The 24,902-nt window shown below is 43.4% G+C and overlaps 1 protein-coding gene across 2 annotated transcripts in view; it reads left to right on the top strand.

The window, feature by feature from the left end:
• Nucleotides 1–24,902, top strand: part of DSCAM (DS cell adhesion molecule) — a 718,205-nt gene that overhangs the window by 637,780 nt on the left and 55,523 nt on the right. For both annotated transcript variants that reach the window (XM_073231316.1, XM_073231317.1), the window contains exons 20-24: nt 748–881; nt 16,671–16,824; nt 20,485–20,602; nt 21,893–22,056; nt 23,588–23,686. In XM_073231316.1, coding sequence (XP_073087417.1) covers nt 748–881; nt 16,671–16,824; nt 20,485–20,602; nt 21,893–22,056; nt 23,588–23,686 — 669 coding nt within the window. The remainder of the gene's footprint in view (nt 1–747; nt 882–16,670; nt 16,825–20,484; nt 20,603–21,892; nt 22,057–23,587; nt 23,687–24,902) is intronic.

A 24,902-nucleotide genomic window follows, 5' to 3' on the forward strand; every position in this document is an offset into this window, starting at 1 on the left:
GGAGTTTATAGCCAAGGAGGAGAGGGGAAGGGCCAGGGTTGCTGGATGAAACGTCAGGGGTGAGGACTGTTCTGACTGAGTCAGTCTAACAGGCCTTCGGCTGAAGGCAGGCTGGGGTGACCAGATGTTCCCTGGGGGATGGTGGAGAACGACGCTGATGGGAGAGCAGGGTGATTGGGTGGATACTGAAGGGGTTCTGGCTGAACTGACTTAGTGAGATTTTTGCTAAAGCTTGGTTCTTAAAGGACATGCCCAAGGACTGGGCCCTGTGGGGCTTTTGGCTTATTGGACAAAGAGAGACGCCTTGTCAGGACCTGGGGCTGTAACAAAGCACACAAGCCAGGGGCTTCGGCCGCAGAAATCGCCTCCCGGCTCTGGAGGCCGGAAGCCCAGGGCCAAGGGGGGCGGAGGGCTGGTTCCCTCCGAGCGCCCAGGCGGCAGGGTCTGTCCCCGGCTGCCCTCCTTGGCCTGTGGGTGCCAACTTCTCTGTCTGTGTGCATCTGTGTCCAAATTTCCCTTTGTTATAGGGACACCAGTCCTGTGGGGTTAGGGTCACCCGAATGACCAGTTTTTCTTGATTTCCTCTATAAAGACCCCATCTTTAAGTAAGGCCACGTTCTGAGGCTTCATCGTACGGATTCTGAGTGGACCCGGGCCCAGCTGGGGCCGGGGGCAGGGGGGACAGACAGAGCCGGCCTGAGCGCCGCACGGAAGCTCCATGTGTGACCACACGCCCGGCTCTTCCAGTTCCAGGTCCTCCCGCGGGAGTCAAGGCGGCGGCAGCCTCAGCCTCCATGGTCTTCGTGTCCTGGCTCCCTCCTCTCAAGCTGAACGGCGTGATCCGGAAGTACACCGTGTTCTGCTCCCACCCCTACCCCACAGTAAGTCGGCAGTGACCGCGTGCCTTTCGGGTGGCTCAGAGGCGAGCTGTGCGTGCTCACTTGGGGCAGCTCGGGGCCTTGTCTCCCACTAGCCCGGTCTCCCAGTGGTCTGACGTTTTCCCGTTGTCTCCACTACAAACCAACGTCCTCACTGACCTCACTTGAAGACACACTTCTGAATCATTACAAGGGACATAATCGGCTGGAATTATTGTTTATTTGGTGGCTTCCCACAAAACTGCCAGCCGGCTTACCAAAGTCAAAGCCCGAAGGCCCTGATTGCACCTTAATTGATAGTCAGTGGGCAGCACCTACTGATTTTGCTGTTGGATTCACCATTCCGTGCACGTAAGCCCTGCCCTGCCCCCTCCCTCCTCTGCTCTCACCTCCTGCCCTATCTCCCTGGTGGCATCCTCCCCCTCTGAGAACCAGCAGCAGACAGCCCCCTTGGGCTGGAAATCAGGGGCTTACTGCAGACCTAGAACCCTTACAGTAGTCTGCTTGGTACATTGTGAAGGAATTAAAAGTTAGGGCTTAATGTTTCCAAGTATGATATTTATTATCATTAATATCATTACTACCAAATAATAATTATAGAGTTAACCTGCTTCTCAGACCACATACAAAAATGTACCCCAGAGGGAAATTTCAGAGAGAAAAAAACAAAAATCGTACAACAAAATGTGTCATATCTTCACAGAAATGTCGATGGCATTTTCTGAGGTCACCACATCTAATACATCTTTCTCTCTCCCAGCTCTCAACACAGAACTTGACATATACAGTCATTCAAGAAGTATTTGTAGAGTGAATACACAAATTATTTTTGTTTTTATTATGGTGAAATACTCTTACATGAGATTAACCATTTTTAGCATTTGTAGGCATACTATTCAGCGATATTAAGTATATTCCCACTGTTGTGCAACCATCACCCCTACCCGTCTCCAGAACTTTATCTTCCCAAACTGACACTCTACCCATTAAACACCAACTCTCCATCCCTCTCCCCTAGCTCCTACAAGCCACCATCTAGGTTCTGTCCCTATGAATCTGACTGCCCTAGCAACCTCTCATAAGGGGAATCCTACAGAATTTGTATTTCTGTTGATGGCTTAGTTCACTTAGCATAATGTGTTCCAGGTTTACCCATGTCATAGCATGTGTCAGAATTTCCTTCCTTTTTAAGGCTAAATAATATTTCTGAACTAATTTACTAATCTTTTCATCAAAGTGAGATATTTTAGAGCATCACTTTATCAACAAGCCTAGAGTCTACAGGGAAGCTCAAGGCTTCATCATGCACCCAGATAGCATGATTAACAGCGGGGATCCAGGGGGTCAGCTCACAGAGGTCCCATCTCCCATGTGTTCAGCTCACAGAGGTCCATCTCTGCTGAAAAATATCCAGTTCCATTGTTTATATGTCACCGCAGCTCCTCTGGAGTTGAAGTAAAGATTTATGTGTAAACTGGTCAGAGTTGGGGTTCCATTTGGTTTTGTGGGGGATCCTCATTTGGTTTCAGATATACTGTTAATTTTACCTGCTGAATCCTATCATCAAAGCCCAGAGATGCAAAGCAAAGGAATACCCATATTCCACCGGACTTTGAAATGCTTCTTTATTTTCATTCATTCATACTTCCATTTACCCATTTGCTAAAGTTCTCACATTTGCTTCTTTGACTCCAACAAGCCATAAGGAGACTAGCAGGGCACAGAGAATGCCAGTAGCTCACTCATTCTGTCCTCCCCATCTGTCTTTACCTCTAAACTAAAAGCCCCAGCCTGGCTCACTTGAAATGAGTGCTGAGGGACTGTCGCCTGGGTGGGGGGGCCCCCATTGTGGGGCCATATTAGTCTCCATCCACCTAGCCTATGAATTACATACAATTTAAAAAGGAAGAGTTACATGTCCTGAAAACATGATAAGACAGTCTCTAGGATGGGGTAGAAATGATCTGCCCAGGGATTTCCATGCTCTCTCCATGCACCGAACAACGGGATTTGACCACCCAGTACCTTCTCAACAAGATCCTTCTAAAAACAACAGTAATGAGATCAAACCAACCAGAAAATAGGAAATGGCATCTGACTTTCTCACCGACAGCCTCTGGCAGGGTGTCTCTGTTCTGCCTTTTAACCATATTAGAAAACACTATAGATCTAAACATGTGATTATCACGAAACACCAATAGTCTTCTGAGCAGCAGCATTTGTGAAACTGTGCAAGGAATGTCCAGAAACCCACAGCCAACAAAGTGTGGGGTACTCCACCCCCACAGCCACACTGCTATTCATCTGTGTCAATATCGTTTAAGACCACGAGGCCTAATTTTTCGATAGGCTTTATTTTTTAGAGTTTTAGGTCAATAGCAAAACAGAGTGGGAAGTAAAGATTTTCCATATGAGACCAATTTTTTAAATAAAATAATACCACTATGAGTATAGATGGGACAGAATTAATACATTTCTCCTCCAAGGTGAACACTTGAAAGTACCATCTATTATCCTGTTCTTCACACGGAACTAATAAGAAACTATAAATTACTGGAAAGGGCCTTTTTTTATATATATCCTTAGTTACTGTAAATCAATTTTAGGTTGGAAACTGAGTGCTGTCAAATTTTCTGAGGCTTCCGCATTTCTGCCTATGTGTCCAAATAGACACTAGAGGGCAGTCCTCATTCTGTATATTTTTCTTGCTCCTCTGATTTTTTTTCTTTGAAATGATTTCAAGTGAATGTAGAGCATCAGAGGGTAAATCAGGACACAGCACACCCTGTAATTTAATCTTCTTTATAAGAGTTCCTCAGCTAACTTTCTTACTGTTGAAAATATTCTCTCAAAATCCCAATTCATCTCCCTTCCTGGTAAAAGACTCTTTTCTCTAGTGTGTGAGATACATTGTCTAAGAATAGCCATTTTTGTCATGGTCTTCTCTCAGTGCACGTTATAAAAGATGTTAGAATTCAAAAACTTGTGGCCGGACAAGAAACTATCAATGCATCTAAAAACTGGTTGTCTAAAGGTGATGCAGACCCAACGTCAATCTCACCAAGAGGACCTTCAAATAAGGAAACATCAGCCTCCCCAGAGATTTAAACAACAAAATCTCAAAATTCATTTGATTCAGGAACTCATTCTTTTAATTTTTGTACCATGGCTATTAAGTTCAATATTAATGGTTCAAAGGGGCAATTCACAAACTGTGATAAGCAATGGAAATGCAAAGAGGTGGGCTCACCTTGTAAGGTCCCCGGCAGAAAGCAGCTAAGCCGGATGGATGTTCTCCTAATGCTCCTCCCGGTGGACAAGCAGTGCCGTGAAAAATGCTGCCTAGGGAATAAGCACTAGGGTGGAAAGACTCTATTTTACAACACTAAGCTCATCAAGGCAGAACTTAGAAATGTGGAGTTAGCACAAACTTCTCATTAATGAGAATAAAATCAGAAGGCCTAAAATAATTACATCAGTGAGCTGTGACCCACATCAGGTGTTCCAGTTCCAAATGATAATGTTATCCAGTTCTTGCACACAGTAGGTGCTCAATAGGTGGTGCTGAATGAGCCAATGAGAATATGCCAGAAGAAGACTCTCAGCCAGCACTGTCCACAGTGTAGCCCACAACTTAGAATTAGCAAGTCTTCCGGGAAGCAAGGAAAGTAACCTTCACTAGGTCCAGACAGCTTTAAATCCAAGGTGGCAGGTGAGCATTTGGCTTCCACGCCTCCCAGGACTGCAGTGAATAAAGCCATTAGTGATTTTCAATAAAGGCTGAAGATGAGAGAGCGTGGCTCCAGAAAACAAGAAATGTTCAGGAATCTCAATTTAAAAAATGGTGCAATACAGAATCAGGCAGGTAGTCCCTAGCTTGACTACCTGAATTTATAATGATATTCATTGCAGTGTGTGCTGTTCTTCTGTCAGAAGTCACCATGGACCTCCTCGTTGTAAAATTCCGTCACCTGGTAGGAGGAGGTGATGTTCTTCTTATTCTAAGTTTCAGCATAGTGTACTGTTAAATAGCTATTTGTTTTCAAATTCTTTCTTTCTTAGCTTCTGTTATCCTTTTGTTCTTTCTCTTCTTTTGCTCCCCCTCCCTTGACCCTTCACCCTTAAGTGGAGGCATTTTTCAATGCTCTTCCTTTATCCTCTTTTCAAATTCTTTACTCTCTCCATGAATCATTGAATCTATTCTCATAATTTAATTATCACCTAATGTTAAGGAGTTCAAAATGCCCATCTTTTCCCCTGGCAATCTTAGAGAACCCATCAGTCCTATATTTCCAACTTCCTACCCGCCGTGTCTCCATGGAGACCCCGCTGTATCCCACATGTCCAGAATCAACTTCAGTTCCGCCTCCTCCTCTCCCTGCTTCCCGGCTAAGCTGATGATCTGGCAATATCCCTGTCCTCGGACCAGAAGCCTTAGAGTTACTTCTCCTCTCCCTCTCCACTAATTACCTGACTGGTGAAAATCATCTCTTCATTTACACGCAAATCTGCCTTGGGCACTACCCTGCCAGTGGCTGAGCCAGGTTCTGAAGTGTGTCAGTACAGAGAAGCTGAGTTATGCTACATAACAAATAAGGCTTAACTCTCAGTGACCTACACCAACAGCTTTACCTTTCACACGCATGTCTATTGTGCGTTGGCAGTAGCTCTGCTCCGTGTTATCCTGCCTCCAGGAAGGACGCTTGCAGGTTTTGTGGCAGAGGGAAAGGCATCTCTGGAGGGTCTGACCTAGGCATTAGATGCTCCAGCAGAAATCATTGGCAGGAATCATCACACAGCCTCACTCAGCCACAAGAGAACCAGGAAGTACAATCCTAACACATACCCAGAAGACAGGGAAACCAGAATGTTTGCAGAATAGTTCTAATAATAACCACAGATTGCAAAGATAAATGAGAGAGTGTCTTGCTTTGAGGAGTTCCTTTTTCTAGGGAGGGCAGAAAATACCAGAGATTGTCACTGTTCTGTGTGATGTGGCACAGGACACAACAGCATCACTCACAGCCCAGGATGACACAGGAGCACAGGTGAGGGGGTGTCACTCAGACAAGAGGGTCAGAGACAGTTTCTTAGGGCATATACACAGCCCTGGCTTGCCAGAGGGGAGGAACTTTATCTGATCAAAAGATACATGGCCAGAGGAGACAGCATATGTAAAGTGACATGGTGCCATAAGGATGCCTTCTGTGCAATGCCTTCTTACTCCTCTCCCTTCCTTTCATGCCCATTGCTATTGCTGTGGCAGCTCAAATCCACACCTTGGGGACCAAAACTAAGTCAGAAGCCTTTCCACCACCAGTCTCAATTCTTAGCCTCCTGTCTGCTTCGCTATCAGTTATTCTTTAAAATTGGGGATCTGATCATATCACTCCCTTGTGAAAATTTCTTGAATGATTTCTCATTTTTCACCTAAAAATATAATAATCCAAAATCCTCAGGATGACCTGTGCAGAGTTCTAGAGTCTAGCTCCAACTCCTGTCCAGTCTCATATGCCACTAACCTTCCCCCATCCAATATCTAAGCCAGGCCATGTGTGTGTGGTGTATGTGTGTGTGTGTGCGCGCACACACACGCATGTGTATTGGATTCTCTTTGACTTTTCTCTCATCCTATGTAAAAATATTCTTAAAACTCAACTTAAATGCTGTATTATGTATCGTACCATTTTTAGCACTTGTATATTCTAGCCATCATGTGCCAGCTGCTTTATGCCTACACTTTCTGAACTTGTTTTTCATGACTCACAATAGGAAATACATCTTATAATCACTCTCCAGTACATACACACAACAGAAACTTAATAAACAAAGCTTATACTTACTACATGTGGTGAACTCACATCATCTGTTCTACTGGATTTTTTTCCTCCTCGATGTTATTTTTTAAATGATTGTCATAACCCACTAAACTGCTTCTATGACCCACATTTTTAAAAATACTATTTTTTAATCAGTTAATTCTCATGATTACCCTAGGTAGGAGGGGTTGTTTTTATCTTCACCAAACTGGTACTGAACTGGAGAATTGCAAGCTGGCTAGGACCACGCAGCTTAGCAAGGTCGAGAGCAGTCTACAGCCCCCAGCTGAGCGTCCATCCAAATTCTTCGCCCTGACAGCCTGCAGCCTTCCTTGGGAAGCTGGCTCCATCCTGCCTCAGAGACCCCAGCACTGATTTTCAGCTTCCCCCTTGGCGTAGCCACCATGTGCTCCATTTTTGGAAGACAGGGGCATAATTGGGCCCCCAGAGCGGCTTGTGAGTTTCTTATGTGTAGGAACCAATCTGTCACTGTTACACATTTGGAAAACCTAGTATTAGGCTGAGGTAGTAGATGCTCAGCAAACTTGTGGAATTAAATTTTATGGATTATGGCTGTGAGTCGCCTGATAGAGGCTAGATGGTCTAATGAAGTTTCTACTTCATGAGGCAGGAAAGGGTGTTACACCCAGGAAAGGGTGGGATGCTTTCTATCTCAGGAGTTAGATAAAATGCCCATGCTTTTAAATCACTGACATGGAAATCCTTCTTCCGTGACCTAATGGTAGGTCTTTTTCTGTAATGGCAAAGCTAGAAAATATAGAGATGCCAAGAGTAGGCCTAAGAATGCACAGGCATGGTGCATGTCCAGGCTTGCAAGGAATCGCTTGCTCGGCGGAGCCTTGGTGAGGGCTCCTGTGGGACGGCATGTGCAGGGCTATGTGTGCTCCTGCAGTCGGCCAGATTTTACTCTAGCACTCAGCAGGGATAAAACCTAGAAGTTTCCCTGAGGCAAAGTCCCGTCTAAGCATCCCAGACCTATGACAACCAATTCTGATTTTATACAGACTCTTGGGAAGCATATTCTTGAAGCTTGCTTGGAAATGTCTGAGGATTTCATGGCCAATTCTGTTGGAATATGGTTTGCAATCTTCTTTAATTTTCACATGTTGCAATCCCCATCTATTTATTAGACTTTCATCCTTTTAGGGAGTGGGGGATCTGCATGTTTTCTTTTATACTTGAGTCCTTCAAAAACGATCTTCTTTTTCCCCATTAATCTATCCTCAATGAACCAGCCAATAACAACTCAATCTTTCTGTTGAGTCCATATTTTAATTTTTTTTTATCATCCTAGTGGTCATTCAGTTTCACTGGTCATCAAGTGAAACTGTCCATTTGCTATAATTGGTCAAAAGGCAGGTAGTGCATACTCCAAAGCTGGGAGAAAGCATGCCCTTTGAAATCTAATCTTGGACTTACAGAGTTAAGGAAGAGAGGGGCCTATATTCAAATTGAATTTCTGTACAGAAACAAGGCCTGGAAATCTCATTTGAAGCTCAAGATCACAAGAATTGCCTGCCCAGTTTTGCAGATAAATTTCCAATAAGCGTTCTCACTTTGAAATGGCGTTCATTCAGACCAGACGGCTGGTGTATGCCACTCCATTGCCACTTACCACTTCCCAAATATCATAGATTGAAATGTCCTTTCGACCAACCAGCTTTGAAGAATTCCAGCTTTGAAAGCATCTTATCTTTTTGACTTGGCCTGCCACAGATGTATGACTATAGTTAAGGAAATACATTAGCTTCAAATTTTTTTCAGTTAAGCCTTAATGGAAATAGCATTTTTTCCAATGTTGTTCATTATGCATGTTATTTCTATCACTAAGAATAGCCTTATTCACTAATTTCTTCCTGACATGTGAGAACTTATATGAAACTAAACCAGTTCTCTTGTGCAGAATTTATGGAGTAGGTGATAGCAATCAAGTTAAAAGAATAAAGCACTTTAAGAGATAACTTATTTGTATGGCAGATGGTATGACAACCGAGAAGAGATGAGGCAAAATTGTAGTAAGTAGAGGTGCTTTTGTTAGAAAGAGCCTGGTAAATGTAAAGATCCTGTAATGCCAGTCTGGTTAAACTAGACCGTGCCCCAGTTCTAAACAACACATACTTGAAGAAAAGGTTTCTTTCATACCTTTTCTGTATATCAACTTGAATTCACTTGCAAAACATTATAACAATAATTTTTGTATTTGGAAAGCCAAAAAGTAACATACGTTATATTCAGAAGGCTTTTTAAAAAGTACTCCACAGTCATATATATATAATATATATAATATATATAATAGCAGCTACAGTGATCTCAGTAAAGTGCAGAGAGAACCACCAAAATTGACTCAGATAAAACAAGTAGCTTTAATGTGCTATTGTTTCTATAAATGCTGGCCATCCCTGTCTATCCCTGTCTTTGTGCTATATTATCTCCTGTTAGGGATTAAAATAGTGAAATAAAATGAAAATTGGATCAAAATGTATTCTACTTAAGAATTTTAAGAACACATGCAAATCTTAAATTGATCCAGCTAACTGCTTATTCTTAATGTAATCCAGGTCATTTCTCTGCCACTAAACAGAAAGATTTTATGTATTGTGCAGATGTCATTGCCCAATGATTTAAGGAGCTATCCATTTTGTTTCTTCTGCTTTGGGGGAGCCTTTTTTAAAAATCACTGCTGTGAACATTCTACCTACAAAATCAAAGAATTCAAGTTTTTGTTTAACTGCATGTTAATCGTTAGATATTAGAGCTTTCTAAAGGGCCATGTTTCTTTGGTAGAATTACTTTTTCATTAAAAAGCTAATTGGAATTTTTTTAAGCAGAATTCTTTTTATATCCATCAGACATGCTGAATAATTTGATCTGAGCAGCCTGAGACTCTATAGTCATTCTCAACACATTTTTTTCTTATTGTGTCATTTAATTTCTAGGTCATTATAAAACTTACTCAGTGTAATAGGCCTTTCCTCGGTCCATCCCAGTTAGTGGTTGGTGGTTTCCTGACTGCAGGGCTCTGACCTAGGACCCCTGGGGAATATGTAGAGGAAGGGTGGGGTCAAGGCCCACCTCAGAGAGCCTGAAACCTCGCATCAGGGGAGGGATGGGGAGACGGCGCAAGACCATCATCTGATGTGGAACAAAGACAGGTCATAGACGGTGCATAAACATCGGGCAGATTTGACACCTGACTGAGATCAAAAAAGGCTTATAAAGCTTTACAAGTTCATTCACTGAACTAAATAGCTTGAGGGATTTGGAAATGAATTTTGCAATTATTGGGTAAGCATCTAGTTTTATAGAAGTTACTGACAAGCATTTAAAGTTACTCATTGTGGCCAATTTTATCTTATTTACTGACTAGAAAGTATCTTAAACATGAAAGGAAGAAGTACACACCCAAACCACAAGGCAAAATTAATTCAGGTGTGAAAGTAGGTCTGGAAGCCACTGTTCCCAGGCTCTCCGTGGGGTGATGCAGAGACACCGAGAGGCTAACCTCCCAGCACCCTTTACATGCCTGTGAGGCACATGCCATGGGGTCCCTCAGAAACCCATGCCCTCACCCACCAGAGCTCGAGCAGTAACAAGAAAGGCAGAACACTGCGTGGGAGCTGTCCCGCTTGGGTATTGTAATGTCTATACCTTTAGCTGCATTTTCCACTCCGGGTAAAACTTTCAGGAGGCAAACACATCAGAAGTCTTATTTAAAAAAACTTGCTATAAATATGTTTTTAATCAAATACACGAAGCTTCCACTTATTTTCTTAGGCATCTCACCAATTATTAATCATGTCCTCAAACTATGACTGGAATAGCTTTAGAAAGAGAATTCAAATGATTTTATTTCTAGATTTTGGCAGGAATTTGTTTTAATCCAGCCCCACCTCATTTTAATTAACCCTCCATTTGCCAAGCCATGGTTATTTCTTGTTTCCTTGGAACAGGAACTTACCTTATAATCTACACATTAGAATCGAATGCAATGAAGGCCGATGAGTTCAGGCTCAGCAACTATTTAGGAGCTTTTGGTATTACGAGGCAGGACACTAAGAGCTTTTGCATAAAATTTTCCTACACCACCCAAGACGAGGTCTGTAGTCCAGCAAGCTTATGTGGCTGGGCCCAGGTGTCAGACCTCTGGCCATCCGTCAGTGGCCGTGGGCCTACAGCCTCCCAAGGTCTCAGAGATGGATGATAATCTATCTGTAAGCTACATGGGGTGTCCTCAACTACCACCTCAGCTACCTCCCACAGTAAAAACCGTGAGCATGCCATTTGTAAACACAGTGTTTGTGATAGCTCAGTATATACACCATATAAATCTTTTATATTTTAAGTGTGTGTCTCAAGCAGACTACCAAAGTCTCCCCTTTGGATTGTCCTTCTTATGTGACATCAGCTAAAAAGAAATACCCTGCTCTTCTTCTTACTCCACAGTCATTGACAAGCCAAGAAATAAATAACTTAGCTACGGCACAGGACATTTCACTTGGGAGTGACTGATTAATAATAAATTTATTAGGTCAACTCTGGATTCTGATAGAATCAACATTTTAAATATTTTCTAGATGAGGAAGAAGAGACTTTTTTTTTTTCCTCAAAAAAAGTCAGTGCAGAATAATTGGCAACCCCAGTCCACAAATGTTCTTTCTACTCCATTGTGACAGATGCAGATCAGAATTGAAAATGAGCTAGGGGCAGAATTCCCCATCAAGGAGTCTGCCTCCCCGGCCATGTGCCTGGCACCAGAGCCTTGTCCATGTTGACTGTTTCTGTATTTACACATGTCACTCAGTAGCACTTAAGTCTTTCCTTAAAACAAATATTCAGCCCAATTATAGTAATCCACTCAAGATTCATTCACATTTTAGGCCTAATAAAATCTTCTAGACTGGCTGGCTAATAGCTCTGTCTTAATTCTGAAGGTGATGAGACTAGAGAGTTAAAGAGCTACCAGAAGAACATTAAATATTTAGATGTTAATATTTAAATACTGAGAAGAGTGTCTTTCCCCCTTCCCACAGGTTTCTTCCTTTGCCTTATTTGGTTGATTAACTCCTAACCTACCTGGGGCTTCTGTTTCTCCTGAGCCTCCAGGTTCTTTATCTTTTTGCCCATGAGAGTCAAGTTCTGCTTTGTTCCTTTCTAATCCCTTTATGCTCATTTAGTGCTTCAAAGTCTTTGATGTATCAACCTAGCTAAAGTATCAGGAGAAATCTGGAAATAAAATCAATCAACTGTCATTGAGCCATTCCCAGTATTTGGAAGGGAGTGTCACATAATTGAAATGCATTTGGAAATTAGCAAGTCAGCTTAAACACTATTAGATCATTGTGTTGGGAAATTTGATATCTGGTAAAAAGACAGTCTTTTCCCCATTTAGCTCTTTTTTCCTTTCCTGTTGACACCTCTTGAAATTATTAATAGTTGAATTATGCACCATCTATAGATAAGTGATGCCATTAAAATAAATGTTATATAATTTGCAGTACACTTCCGTAAGAAGTATTTCACACCTACGGGCATCCCTCCCAAGGCACCCAGTTTGCTCCCCTCCAGGGTCAGGTGGTAAGCATCCTTAACTCACCAAGGTGGGCATGACAGCTGGTTCAAGCAAGCAAGCCTTCTCTCCTGTTGCGAGCAGGGTCGGCCGCGGCCACTCTGGCTAGCCTTGGACCTCCTCAAGTGTGACTCGCCAATCTCTATGTCCTCCAGACCCAAGCTCTCCTAGGGGTTCCCTTGAAGCTCAAAGCCCCCTCCCATTCCTAGGTGGGAGTGCCTGTAGACATCATTCAACAAAAGCACCCTATTCCTGACTCAGCCTTTTGTGGGTCTCAGAGACGGATGATCAGAATCAGAAATCCCTGCCCTCTGATGGTTTGGTGGCCTCACATTTCTTGCTTGGAAAGAATGTACTGGCACCTTCGGGACGAGTCTCACCTTTTAAGGCCATTGCTAAAACTTCAAGACAACAGGAAAAGTCCCATTTAATATACAATTCCATATATTACAAAGAAAGTGAATCAGCTCTTGAATTGTTTAAAGTGGTCATTTGGCAACTTTCTGCTTGCCCTTCAACTGAGACCGTGAAAAATAGTACCTAATTATTGCAGTCACAGGGGAAAATAGCAGCATCAGAGGGTGGTAACTCCACTGCAACAACTTCCCCAAATAACCAACTTTCCCCAAATTCCCCCTGCACAGCTTGACTAGTATTTTCCAAATTAATCTATAAAGAAATATCATTCTAACTGGAGGAAGTTTCTATAAATAAGCTTTTTTTTTGAACTTCAGCTTTTGGGTTATCTTCTACATAAATGGTGAAATAAATATTCCTCAAAAACAATCATATTTTTATCATTGAATTTAGCCATCCCTTGTGTTCTAAGTAAAAATTAAATAAAATGCTTACTTTGGAGGTAGTCAAGGACCCATTGTGCGTTATAGACAGGATATACTTACTGAGTTTTAACTAGAAGCTGTGTACCCTTCACAGGAAGTCCTTAGTTTGTGAATATATTTTAATGCTCTGTTGATGCTTAATGTTCAATAAGAGCAATAGTTATAATTTGCACATCATTAAGCTTTGTAAAATTTAAGTTGGCAACAAGATAGACTTGGAACATTGCTGAATACACATTCCTGGGATTATCTCCTTGATTTGCCAGGACACAAACCAAATGCCCTCAGAACTTCTAGAGGGATTAGATTTTCCCATGATTTTCTGAAGACAAGACACAACTGGTTAGGTGTAAGAGGCAGGGAGGTAAAGCAGGGAAAATGCATGCTCACAGAGGCATGTGTGCACTCCAAAGTGTGTGTGCCCATCTGAGGAACCTATGCAAAAGCCCTGTAATCTCCCTCTAGTCCTCTGATGCCCTGTACCTATAAGTTAATATTTGACAATTGGAAACATGTAATTTTTTATTAAGGAAGTATAGGATTTAGGATAATTAAGAGTTATAACATTTGCATCTCCTGATAAGTTGCAGAGCTGGCATTGTGGCTTATACAGCCTACTGACCTACAGAAGGTTGACTTAGCAGCTTGCAAGGGTAAGGCGAGGCACCTTGTAATTGGCGGCATGAATTGTGAGGACTGGGGACCAGAAGCACTGACCTTGAACCTCTGCTCACCTTTGTCTGGCATTTCAACCTCAAGAAGTCACACTCCGTCTGTACCTTAGTTTCCCTGCTATAGTCAGCTTTTATAACACAATACCACACTGGGGCACTTGAACAGCTGATATTTATTTCTCACAGTTCAGGAGGCCGGGAGTCCAAGATCAAGCCACCTGTGGATCTAGTGTCTGTGAGAATCCACTTCCTGGTGTTTTGTTGTATCCACATGGCAGAAAGAGAGAGCTCTGGTCTCTTGCCCCTTATAAGGGTACTAATCCTATTCCCGAGGCTCCTCCCTAATAACTAAGCACCTCCCAGGTCCATCGCATTGGAGATTAGGTCTTCAACATATGTATTTGACGGGACACAAGCTTTCAGTCCACTGTATTCTTCCCCAGCCCCACAAAATCATGTTCTTCTCACATGCAAAAGAGATTCATTCCATCCCAACAGTCGCATATGTCTTAACTCATTGCAGCATCTACTCCAAAGCCCAAGGTCTCATCTCAATCACATCTAAGTCAGGTATTGGTGAAACATTCATGTATTATTCACGGGGGTCTGATTCCTCTCCAGCTGTGAACCTGTGAAACCAGACAAGCTACACACTTCCAAAACACAGTGGCTGGACAGGCATAAGGCAGACACTCCCATTTCACTTCCAGGTACCAATTTCTATATTAGCCAGCTTGTACTGCTGTAACAAAATACCACACTGGGGCCTTAAACAACAGACATTTCTTTCTCACAGTTCTGAGACCAAGGTGCCAGTAGATTCAGGGTCTGCTAAGGGCCTTCTTCCTGCTCTGCGGATGGCCACCTTTTTGCTGTGTCTTTACATGGTAGGGAGAGAAAATTCTTGGGTCTCTCCCTCTTTTTATAAGGGCATTAATTCTATCATGAAGGCCCCACCCTAATGACCTAACCTAATCCTAATTATCCCCAAAGGCCCCATCTCCAAATACCACCACATTAGGGATTAAGACTTCCAGATAGGGGCTTGGGAGAAAACAAACATTCAGTCCTAGCATTCCTCATCTGTAAAATAGATCTAGTGCCAGCCTACCTATTTTATAGGGCTTCTCTAAGGAAGCACAGTCACCTGGCTATGACTCCTTGAGGTTCCATCAGTGTTTGCTTCATGTATTTTGAAGCTTTGTTAGCAAGTTTATAAATGTTTAGAATTGCTATGTCCTTTTGATGAATTGACCCCTTTGTCATTATGAAATTACCTTCTTTATTACTGGCAATATTCTTTACTCATAGATCCACTCTGATATTCATATAGCCACTCCAGCTTTCTTTTGATTAGTGTTAGTATGGGATAGTTTTTCTATCCTTTTTTTTTTGTATTTTTGTATTTGAAAAATATTTCTTGTAGGCAACATATAGTTGGGTATTGCTTTCATATCCAGTCTCACAATCAATGCTTTTAATTAGTATTTTAGATCATTTATAATTAATATAATTGTTATAGGCTTACATCTATTATCTTGCTACTTAGGGCTTTTATTTTTTTCTGCCCTGATTCCTTTTTACTCTTTTTTCCACCTTCTTTGGATTAAATCTTTTTATAATTCCATTTTACTTCTTTTTTTGACTCATTAGCTTTATATTACTCTTTATTTTATAGTTTCGGGGGTTTTTTGGGGATTAATAGCATATACTTTCAACTTAACACATTATACTTTCAAGTGATACTGTACATTTCACATATAAGAATCTTACAATAATATGCTTACATTTTTTTCCCCTTTCCAATTGTAACTCCAGGGGGAAAATCCTGGGGCAAAATGCCCTTAAAACTGAAATCAGTCAAAGGGAGAAATAAAGTTAAGAAACCCTTTTATCTCTTAGAAGCAGTGGTCCCTGTCTCTCTCCTGACCAGACTGCAGCAGATGAGAGCGCCACCCAACCTCTCTGGTCCAGATAAACCCTGGCATGCCCTTGTAATTATCTATTGATATGTAGATGGCCCCTTCTCTCCACTCTTTGAAACACCTGTTGATATGCAGATGCACTAAAGCCAGGCAAGAGATTCTGGAAATACTGCAATTTTACCCATTGCATTTTACTGGAATCTTGAGGGTTCCCAATCTGGCTGGAGGATTAGGCGCCTTCCCCAGCCCTGGGTGGCTGCTGGAGGCCACACCCACCCATCCTTTCAGGTGTTCCTTTCTCTCGCCTCGGGCAGTTTCCTCACACATATGCACAGATCTGCTCAGCTCATACCCTGCAGGACCCTCTTCAGGTGTCCAGAGTTCTCCCAGCGTAACTCTCTTCTTTCCAGTCTTCTGTGCTGTGAGTGTCAGCCCCCTCTGCGTCTCTCCATTCTGCCTCCTCAACTCAGGGAAGATGCTGGGCTGTTCCTGGCCTTCCTCTCTCTGCAGTGGCCTGGCAACACTCACAGATACATGAAGCCCCTGCAGCTCTAGTCCTGACTCTTCTGTCCCGTGTGTCAGAGACCCCTGAACTTCATCACTTGGCATGCAATGCCTGAGAAACTGTCGTTTCATGTATGATGCGTGTTCTTTGGTTGCTTTGGGTAGGAGGGTAAATCTGGTTCCTGTCACCACATCTAGCCTGAGGACAGCGGTGTCATGACCCCTAACTTAAAGGGTTAAATTACTTATTGGAGGCTGCCAAAGCTGCTGCATGGAGAAAAGTGGGCAATGGGAGATGCATAACCACACCAGCCTTTTAGAGAAGGATTGGTGTTGGCTTTTGTTTCCTATAATAGGTAACATGTTAATACCCATTCCTGAGGAAGCCCGTCTGTGCTGTCTGCCTCCTTGAAGTGAGAACATTTATGTCTCTTCTCACAGGTGATCAGCGAGTTTGAAGCCTCTCCTGACTCGTTTTCCTACAGAATTCCTAACCTGAGTCGGAATCGTCAGTACAGCATCTGGGTGGTGGCCGTGACGTCAGCTGGGAGAGGCAACAGCAGCGGAATCATCACAGTGGAGCCATTAGCCAAAGGTGGGCCTCTGCGCCGGGGCCCCCTTTCCCACTGTGGTCTGGCTGAAGCAAAGCGTTCAGTGCCCTAGAAACCAAATAAACCAGGACATCCCATGCTGTCACACCCGAGCCCAAGAAATCGGGTTGCTATCAGCTGGCCCCGGGCTTTTGTGCAAATCAGAAAAGAATGCTCCCAGAAGTGAACACAGAGCTAAGAATGTGTGGCTTTACAGTGCAAAGTGTCTTTGGGGAAATTAGGAAGAGGAGCCCCATTCACCCCTGTGGGTGGGTGAAAATCACTAGCTAGCAGCTTCCCAAGGGCTTCTGCTGTCATCAGAATGAGGCCCAAGTGTCGCTCTGAGGACCATCAGCCTGCAGCAGGGAGGGAGAGGTGCAGGTGCTGGCTGAGAGGAAGGCTCAAGCCAGAGTCAGCAAAGCAGCCTGGGGGGCAGGATCAGGAGTCCAATAAGGAGCCTCACCAAGGAGGGGGTGGTCAGAGGTGGCTGCTGAAGCTCAGAGGCCAGAGAAACCAAAATAAGGTGCCCTTGGATTTGGCACTGCAGGGGACGTCGCTGACCTTCCTGAGAGCAGCCTTGGTGGGGAGGGGAGACCAGCAGACGAGAGAAGGTGGATGGGAGGGGAGGAAGCAGACTGGCTCGGCAGAAACTCTCTAAACACAGCACCTGCAAGAAGTGACAAAAATCTGGAGCAGGGGGTGGGGTCTCACACAGCAAGGTCTCTGCTTTGATTATTTTTTAACATGCCAGCTAGCAGAGCATGTTTGCTTGGCTTGGCAGTGGGAAGAGGTCAGCAAAGAGAGAGAGGTGGTCATACAGGGGGAAGAGCCAGTGGCTGCAGCAGGGAAGGCTGGAGAAGGAAACACAGTGACTTCCAGACTGGGTGCCAGGAGAGGCAGCGCTCCCAGCCGTGTCTTCTCCTTCCTCTGTCAGTATTAGGCAAGGTGGGGATGGCAGAGGAAGGACCAGATGTTTGAGAAGAGGAGAGACTGTAGGAAATCATCACTGCAGAGAATCGGGAAGGCATTTACTAAGGGAACAGACTGGCAGGGAGCTCTGAGAGCCCAGGTGAGGTTGGTGATCATAAATCCAGAGTGGTTCCCAGATTCTCTGCACTGTGGATTTCTCCAGAAATGTGCAGCTTCTCCTGCTCAAGTAGGATTCACTCAGTCATGGTTGATTTGGGTGGGTTTTCTGGAAGGGGACTGAGCTGAGGGGCACCTCAGGTGTGGAGCAGACATTCAGGCTGGCAGGCATCACCCAGAAGCCCCAGACACTGGCAAACTATAAAGCTTTAAAGGTCTGAGCTGGAGGGACAGGGCTGCCCGCAGGCCGAGGAGACTGGGGCAGGCTCTTTGGTAGTTGCTGGGAGATCACCTGGCGGCAGTGGCAACCTGTGGGCAGGGAGCAGGATCCAAAGACAGGGGTCAGGCTCATGAACACACTGCTCCTTTGGTGGAGGGAGTGGCAGAGTAGAACCACGGACCCAGTCCCAGGGCAATGCCATCCTGGAGGAGCCCTGGGCTGGAGGTCGCCCCAGAGAGCACGGCCATGTGGCAGACAGCAGAGACCGGAAGGGACCCCAGGCTGCAGGAGGATGACAGCTTTTCATCAGAATCACTGGAGGGACTTGTCAAAAGACAGACTCCCCGGGACACCAAAGATCCACTAAATCACAGGGCCAGTGTAGGGATCTGTATTTCTAACAAAGATTCTGGGTGATTCTCTTGCCTGCTCCAATTTGAAAACCAGAGCTGTCATATTCTGTAGCTTAGATGTGAATATCAGATTTCAGCCCTTTAAATTCCACAAATGGGCATTAATTCCAGAAACTGGGTGTGTTGGGCTGGAAGGTGAAGTAGGTCTAGCCATGTTTCTCAAAGTGCTGATGAGAAATTATTCATCAGTCCTGGAATTAATTTTAAGACTTATAGTCAACATATTAAGGAACTAAATGTAATAGAATGAAATAGAATCAAAGACTCTGGGCTAAACTAGAAAAAAAAGAAAATATCAGAATGCATCATACACAGTATTACTCATAGAATTTTGTTTTCACTCTCTCACACATCCCAGTATGTGTGTAGCTTCTGGGATTCCATGTAAAGTACCTTTCTTTACATGGAGGGAAGGGGCTAAGAAAGGAACTTGAAAGTCCCCAACTCTCTCTCTGGGTTTCCTGAATTATTACAGCCCCCTTTTGCTGCAAGACCATTCCTCATCACCTAAAAGGATGGTCTGAGGGTCTGAAAGGGAAAATGCCAAACTACCAAGGCCAGAAATGCCATGCTACCTGACCAGGATATGTCTGTTACTATGGAAAATCAGAAACGTCAATGCATTGATAACACAGTCTGTGCCCTAGAGTCCTCCACCGGCACAAGGATGCCACCGTTGAGCTGTCCTCTGAGGCCCCTGCCTCTAGCAGGAGAAGCTCAGTGTCCCCGGCAGTCAGAAACGTTGCTTCAAACACATAGCTGGGTTTTGCCATCCCCCTGGCTGCACAAAACAGGCCCAGCTTCTGAGCCCATTGGCATTTCCTCTTCCCTTCTGCCTTTACCCACAATGCTCAGAAAACAAAAATCAGAGTTGACTGGTAGACCTTAATGACTAAGTTTTGTGTCCCAGACCAGGATGACTGTGATGAGTTGGCTCCAGAGGCCCCAACTTTACTGGAATTTCAGTCTGCCCCCCATGCCCCTTGGCCAGTCCAAACCCTCAAGCCTGAAATGGTGCAGGGGTCCCTTCACCGATCCCATTCTCATGGGTCCAGAATCAGATCAAGGCCACCATCCACCTGCGGGCTCCATGTCTGTGTACCTGGCCAGGCTGAGCTTCCAGAGGAAGCACCCCAGAAAACACTGCCCCAGTGTATGGCAAAGCTCTGGCAAATGGCTTTGCCTCCGGACGACTTGTGTCTTGGTGTGTCTGTCAGCTTTGGTGTCTCACTCAAGAAGGTGGCACTGGGCACCTGTCAGTGCTGGATCCTCTGGTCTTCAGGGAGGCCCCTGCTCACACAGGTCTGCCCTGGGCTTTTCCTCTCTGCTGCAGTGCCAAGTCCCATGGGCATGCTCCCATATGAGCATCTGAATCACTGGCCCAGGCAAACCATTGTTCTTCAAGACAGGACACTCAGAAAACGTTCATTTTCCATAATGTGTGCTGAAGATCAAGTTGATATAATAAACTCAGCAAAGTACCACAAACTTGATAAATAGAAGTTGTTTCAGTTTTACATCTTCCTGTCATCTGGGGCTTTGTGTTGTGTATTGTCTATTCTCTCAGATATTAAAAGTATATTTTAATGTGCAGTTTTGGGTGTTGAAATAAATTGCTTAATAAAGTGTTTTGAAAAATAATTGGTCTCATAGAAAACACAGCTTGGAGCTGTGAAGCTTATGAAGCCCCAAATATTTAATTTGGGTTCTTCATGCTTAGTCAATAGAGGGGGAAAATGTTACAGGAGGGATTTTCAGCTATTTGTATGTCGTTACAATGACAATCCCTTCTGCACAGCCAGGTACCAGAGAAGAGCTCCCGCAGGCTAACTGGCAGTGCTGCTCTCACCTGTCTGGGGGGTGTTGCTATACTGGGGAAGGTCATTTGGCCTCTGTCCAGACAAGTCTGTGGAGTAACTGGGCTTCTGCTCTGTTTGGTGCTCCAGCGCCCGCACGAATCCTGACCTTCAGCGGCACAGTGACCACTCCGTGGATGAAAGACATTGCCCTGCCTTGCAAAGCTGTTGGGGACCCTTCTCCTGCAGTGAAATGGATGAAAGACAGGTAACCAGTAACCCAATGGATGCCATCAGTGAGCCTCATAGAGATTACCTCAGATGTGCTGAGTTGGGTCTAAGCGGTCTGATTTTGTATTCATTTATGCTAGCAGATGCTCCAAGAAACCGGCTAACTCTTCTGAGATAGAGAGATGGTCGGGGGCAGCGGGGGTGAGTGAGGGTGGACACACAGAATCTTGGCTTTAAAAAGGATCTGATCTATTATGTCATTCCTCTATAAATGCAAAACCATTAAATTCATAAGTGAATGCTTGCAAGAAAAATACTCTACCCAAACCAATATTCTCTGGGGCATTTTCTGTACTTTAGCATGTAAATTTCCTTTATAACTTAGAAGAAAGTACCCAAGGTTACATAAGACTTAGCACCTATCTCTTCTCCTTCCAAGATAATGTACCAACTGATCCTACATCAGATGCTCTGAGAAGTAACTTTAAGGAAGGGAGTACACGAGGACTTTGCTAATATAAAATTTGATTTTGCATTTTGTAGTAATTGTTAAAATAATAGCAGCCAAGACGGAAGGCAGAAAGCGGGTGAGATGTATTACGTCCATGTAACTTTTTTAAGTGCTTTCTCTCTAGTCAGAGGAAGAAAATAGGACATACGAGTGGAGAATTCACTAGTGAGCACAGAGATTTGCAATCAAATGGATTCACAAGAGTCCTTAGTTTTCAAACAAAAGCACTTCGGAGACATAAACTATTGAACTAATGGTCTTGGTCCAGTGACCAAGTGGCTGCTTTTATCATCTCTCTTAAAGTCTGTTATTCCAAAGGAAATAAGTAAGCCCTCAAGCTCAAGTGGCATTCTGCTTGGTGCGGGGTGACCCCGCATGGAGACAATGGCCAATGGACCCCTCTTTGTATTTGGGTCAGCTCATCACCCTCTTGAGATACTACAGTTCATTTTCTAATGGCAGAATCATTAACAACTGTAACTTTAAGTATACATACAAAAGACCCCATAATATAGTTGTCCCTGTGTGATATGGTCAAAACAGCATTTCTGTCCACAGAAGGAATTTCCAAAAAGAGGACATCACCAGGGTGGAGAACGGGGAGGCCCCCTGGGGATAGGACGGGCATCGACATGTATCAGGAGCAAAGTTTAGCTCTTGGATTGTTTTTGTCATGTAACCCTAGTTTAATTCCCACTTGGGACAAGCTTCCAAATGTATTGTTTGCTTCAGAGAGAGTCTGTGTGCTTTTCCCCAACCTCAGCTAATTTGGATTGTAATTTCTTTAATCTGTGCCCTTTTTTTCCTGTGAGGTAGTAACGGGACACCCAGCCTGGTAACGATCGATGGACGGAGGAGCATCTTCAGCAACGGAAGCTTCGTTATCCGCACGGTGAAGGCAGAAGATTCCGGCTATTATAGCTGCATTGCCAACAACAACTGGGGATCAGATGAAATTATTTTAAATTTACAAGTACAAGGTACAAAATGTGGTGGCCTGTTTTAACGATGGACTTTTGTATATATGCCTATATTCCAAGAGTAAAACAGAACAAATTTGAAAGTCATCCTTTATAAAGAGCCAATTGCTGTTTTCATATTACCAAAAAAAAAGGTATGTTCATTTGGAAAATATAATTAAGCCAATCAAAGAAAATTAAAAGCTTTCATAATCCCAGAGATCACACTATTTACATTTTTGCATGTAGAGCACCTACTCTCATTTGATTTATGTGAACATTGCTGAAAAAGTTCTTCCTAATAACTTGTAATTGCATGGTTTACTTTATATACGTATAAGTAACCCCAAAACACAAACAGGAAATAAGTCTGAATCAAGGTCTTTTGTACCTGCTAATTGACTAAATTGTTATATACAAGGTATGTCCAAAGGACACTAGCTGAAATTCTAAGTAACTGTTACAATATTTAATTGGGTATTTGGTACAGCATATGTAACTTTTTCATGGTATACACAAAAGGTACATGACAAATTCAAGACGGTCATATTAAAATTATGTGTAAAATCCCAAGGGACTGTTGACTGGGTTCGGATTTGAATATGCACAGTGATATTCCTATTAGTCAACAAGTCAAAGTGTATATGCCGCTTTGGATTTAAGTGTCATATGAATAAATCACAGCAAGTAAAAATAAAATCAATTTTGTGGGAGGGAAAAGGAGGAGAAACTATCTTTTTAAAATCTAATGCAAAATTTATCTGGAATGTCAGGTAAATTAAAGACAGGAGAAGTCCAGGGCATTTCAGAATATCAGTATTGTATTATGTCTCTGAAAAGATGGGTCAGTTTTTCATGTCTCTGGGTCAACGTATGAGGCTGCTTAGGAGGGAGAGAGATGGACATTTTATAGGATGCTTCCTATGTAATTTGGATAACCTGATTCTGAATTTCTTCAGCATTTCTGTCCTCAGATTTAATCCAAAATATTACTGAGACCCATTGCTTAGATGTATGTATACTTCAAACATATAAGCACGCAAGTTTGATTTTTGGTGTGAGTGTGTGTGTTGTGTCTTGGGGGAGCAAAAAAGTGGACATCTTTTTCAATTCTTTTTCCCACTGGCCACTCTCCCTTCCCACCTTTGCATCCCTGAGTACAGAATGGCTAAGTGAATCCCATCTTTCTCACTTGAGACACGGCTGAAATTCAGAATAAAATAATGCGTGTGTCCTTAGTAAGATTAAAGAAGACTGCAATTAGTGATGCACAATGCAGAGCTTCAAGGAATCAGTGAGGAAATGAGTTAGATATAAATCCAAGTAGAAATGTGGTTGAAGTTTCTTTAAATAATAGATTCACTCTGTTCTCTCTCTTTAGCCCAAGATATCAACTAAACAGACATTTTGACAGAAGTGAATTGCATATTTTGGCAACCTAAAACACTTCTTTAATAAATGGTTGTTAAAAATGATTTGGTAAATGACTGTAAAGGAAGATTAAAGATGTGATAAACTAACTCTTGTTTTCTAAAAACTGTTTCCTGTCTAGTGCCGCCAGATCAGCCTCGGCTTACCGTGTCCAAAACCACCTCCTCTTCCATCACCCTGTCCTGGCTCCCTGGGGACAATGGGGGCAGTTCCATCAGAGGTAATAAGAAACAGGCTGTCCACAATAACTGGCTGGTTGTCATTATCCACAGGCTGATAAGTGACACTTCTTCATCACATAATCACTATGTGTTAGTTTGGTCCTCCCCAAAATTACATCATGAAATTGATTCATCCATTGCCTACACGGGAAACCACAGCTCCATTTTTACGGTATTTGTTGGAACTAATCATTCATCCAGATTCTCATTCACAAAATTATTTTTCTACACCCAATCTGAGTGAAAGATTAACAAATGCAAAAAAGAAAAAAAAAAGAATTTGGCACTCTCTCCCAGAGATGCTGCATACCGTTTCTTTCCCATGTCGCCAACACTGTATCATTCATTCATGCAGGTACTCAGTCATTCATTCAAGTAAACAGTTATTGTTCCAACTTATCAACTACTAAAAATTGGAGAACCCAGCATTTCGATGAGAAGGGGTTGATTGGCACAAAACTTTGGCAAATAGGGGATAGTAGAAGACAATAAAGGAGTTTACACTGCGGGGATGAAATAACATGATAATTCTAGCCTCAGTGGAGTTGGGAGAACTTCATTCTGAGAAAGTCATAGACCCAGAAAGGGAGACAATGAGAAGAAGAGACTGAAGATGCACAGGGGTGAGGGGACTGAGAGACAAAGGAAGCCGAAGCAGGGAGGGAATGGCCAAAGGCAGGGGACACCCCTTCTGAGCAGGAAGAGGTACTGAGAGGACAACAAGGACTACAGGGCTGTTTTTAGGACAAAGCCCAGCAGTGTGCTGCAGCCAGCTCCTTCCGGTTCATGAGAATGAGCCACCACCTCTTCCCAGCTTTGCACTCAGTGACCACAGCCAGGCTGGGGATGTTTACACGCCATGGAAGCTGGAAATGCTACCAGTCAGGCTTTGTTTTATTAAGAGCCTATTGCTAAACATTCATCAGCACTCCACTGGGTGAAGGGGAAGAGAGAAGGTGAGATTATTTTTTTAATAGTTGGATTTTTAGGGGTGAGGATATGTTTGTGGGTTTGAGAGCATGGGAACGATTTGTAGCGACTGCTGTGTGAAATGCACGAGCCGTCATAGAGGAGCAAAAGCATTGCCGAGCGGGAGCGAGGTCCCAGCTGCAGAAACAGTGCAGATTTCCATGGTCACAAGTATCACAGTTCGATGACTTTCTCAAGTGATGTCGGACAGCTGGGGAGAAAAGTGGGTGAAAAAGCACCAGAGCT

Source organism: Manis javanica, chromosome 3, assembly GCF_040802235.1.
Source record: "Manis javanica isolate MJ-LG chromosome 3, MJ_LKY, whole genome shotgun sequence".
Classification (NCBI taxonomy): Eukaryota; Metazoa; Chordata; class Mammalia; order Pholidota; family Manidae; genus Manis; species Manis javanica.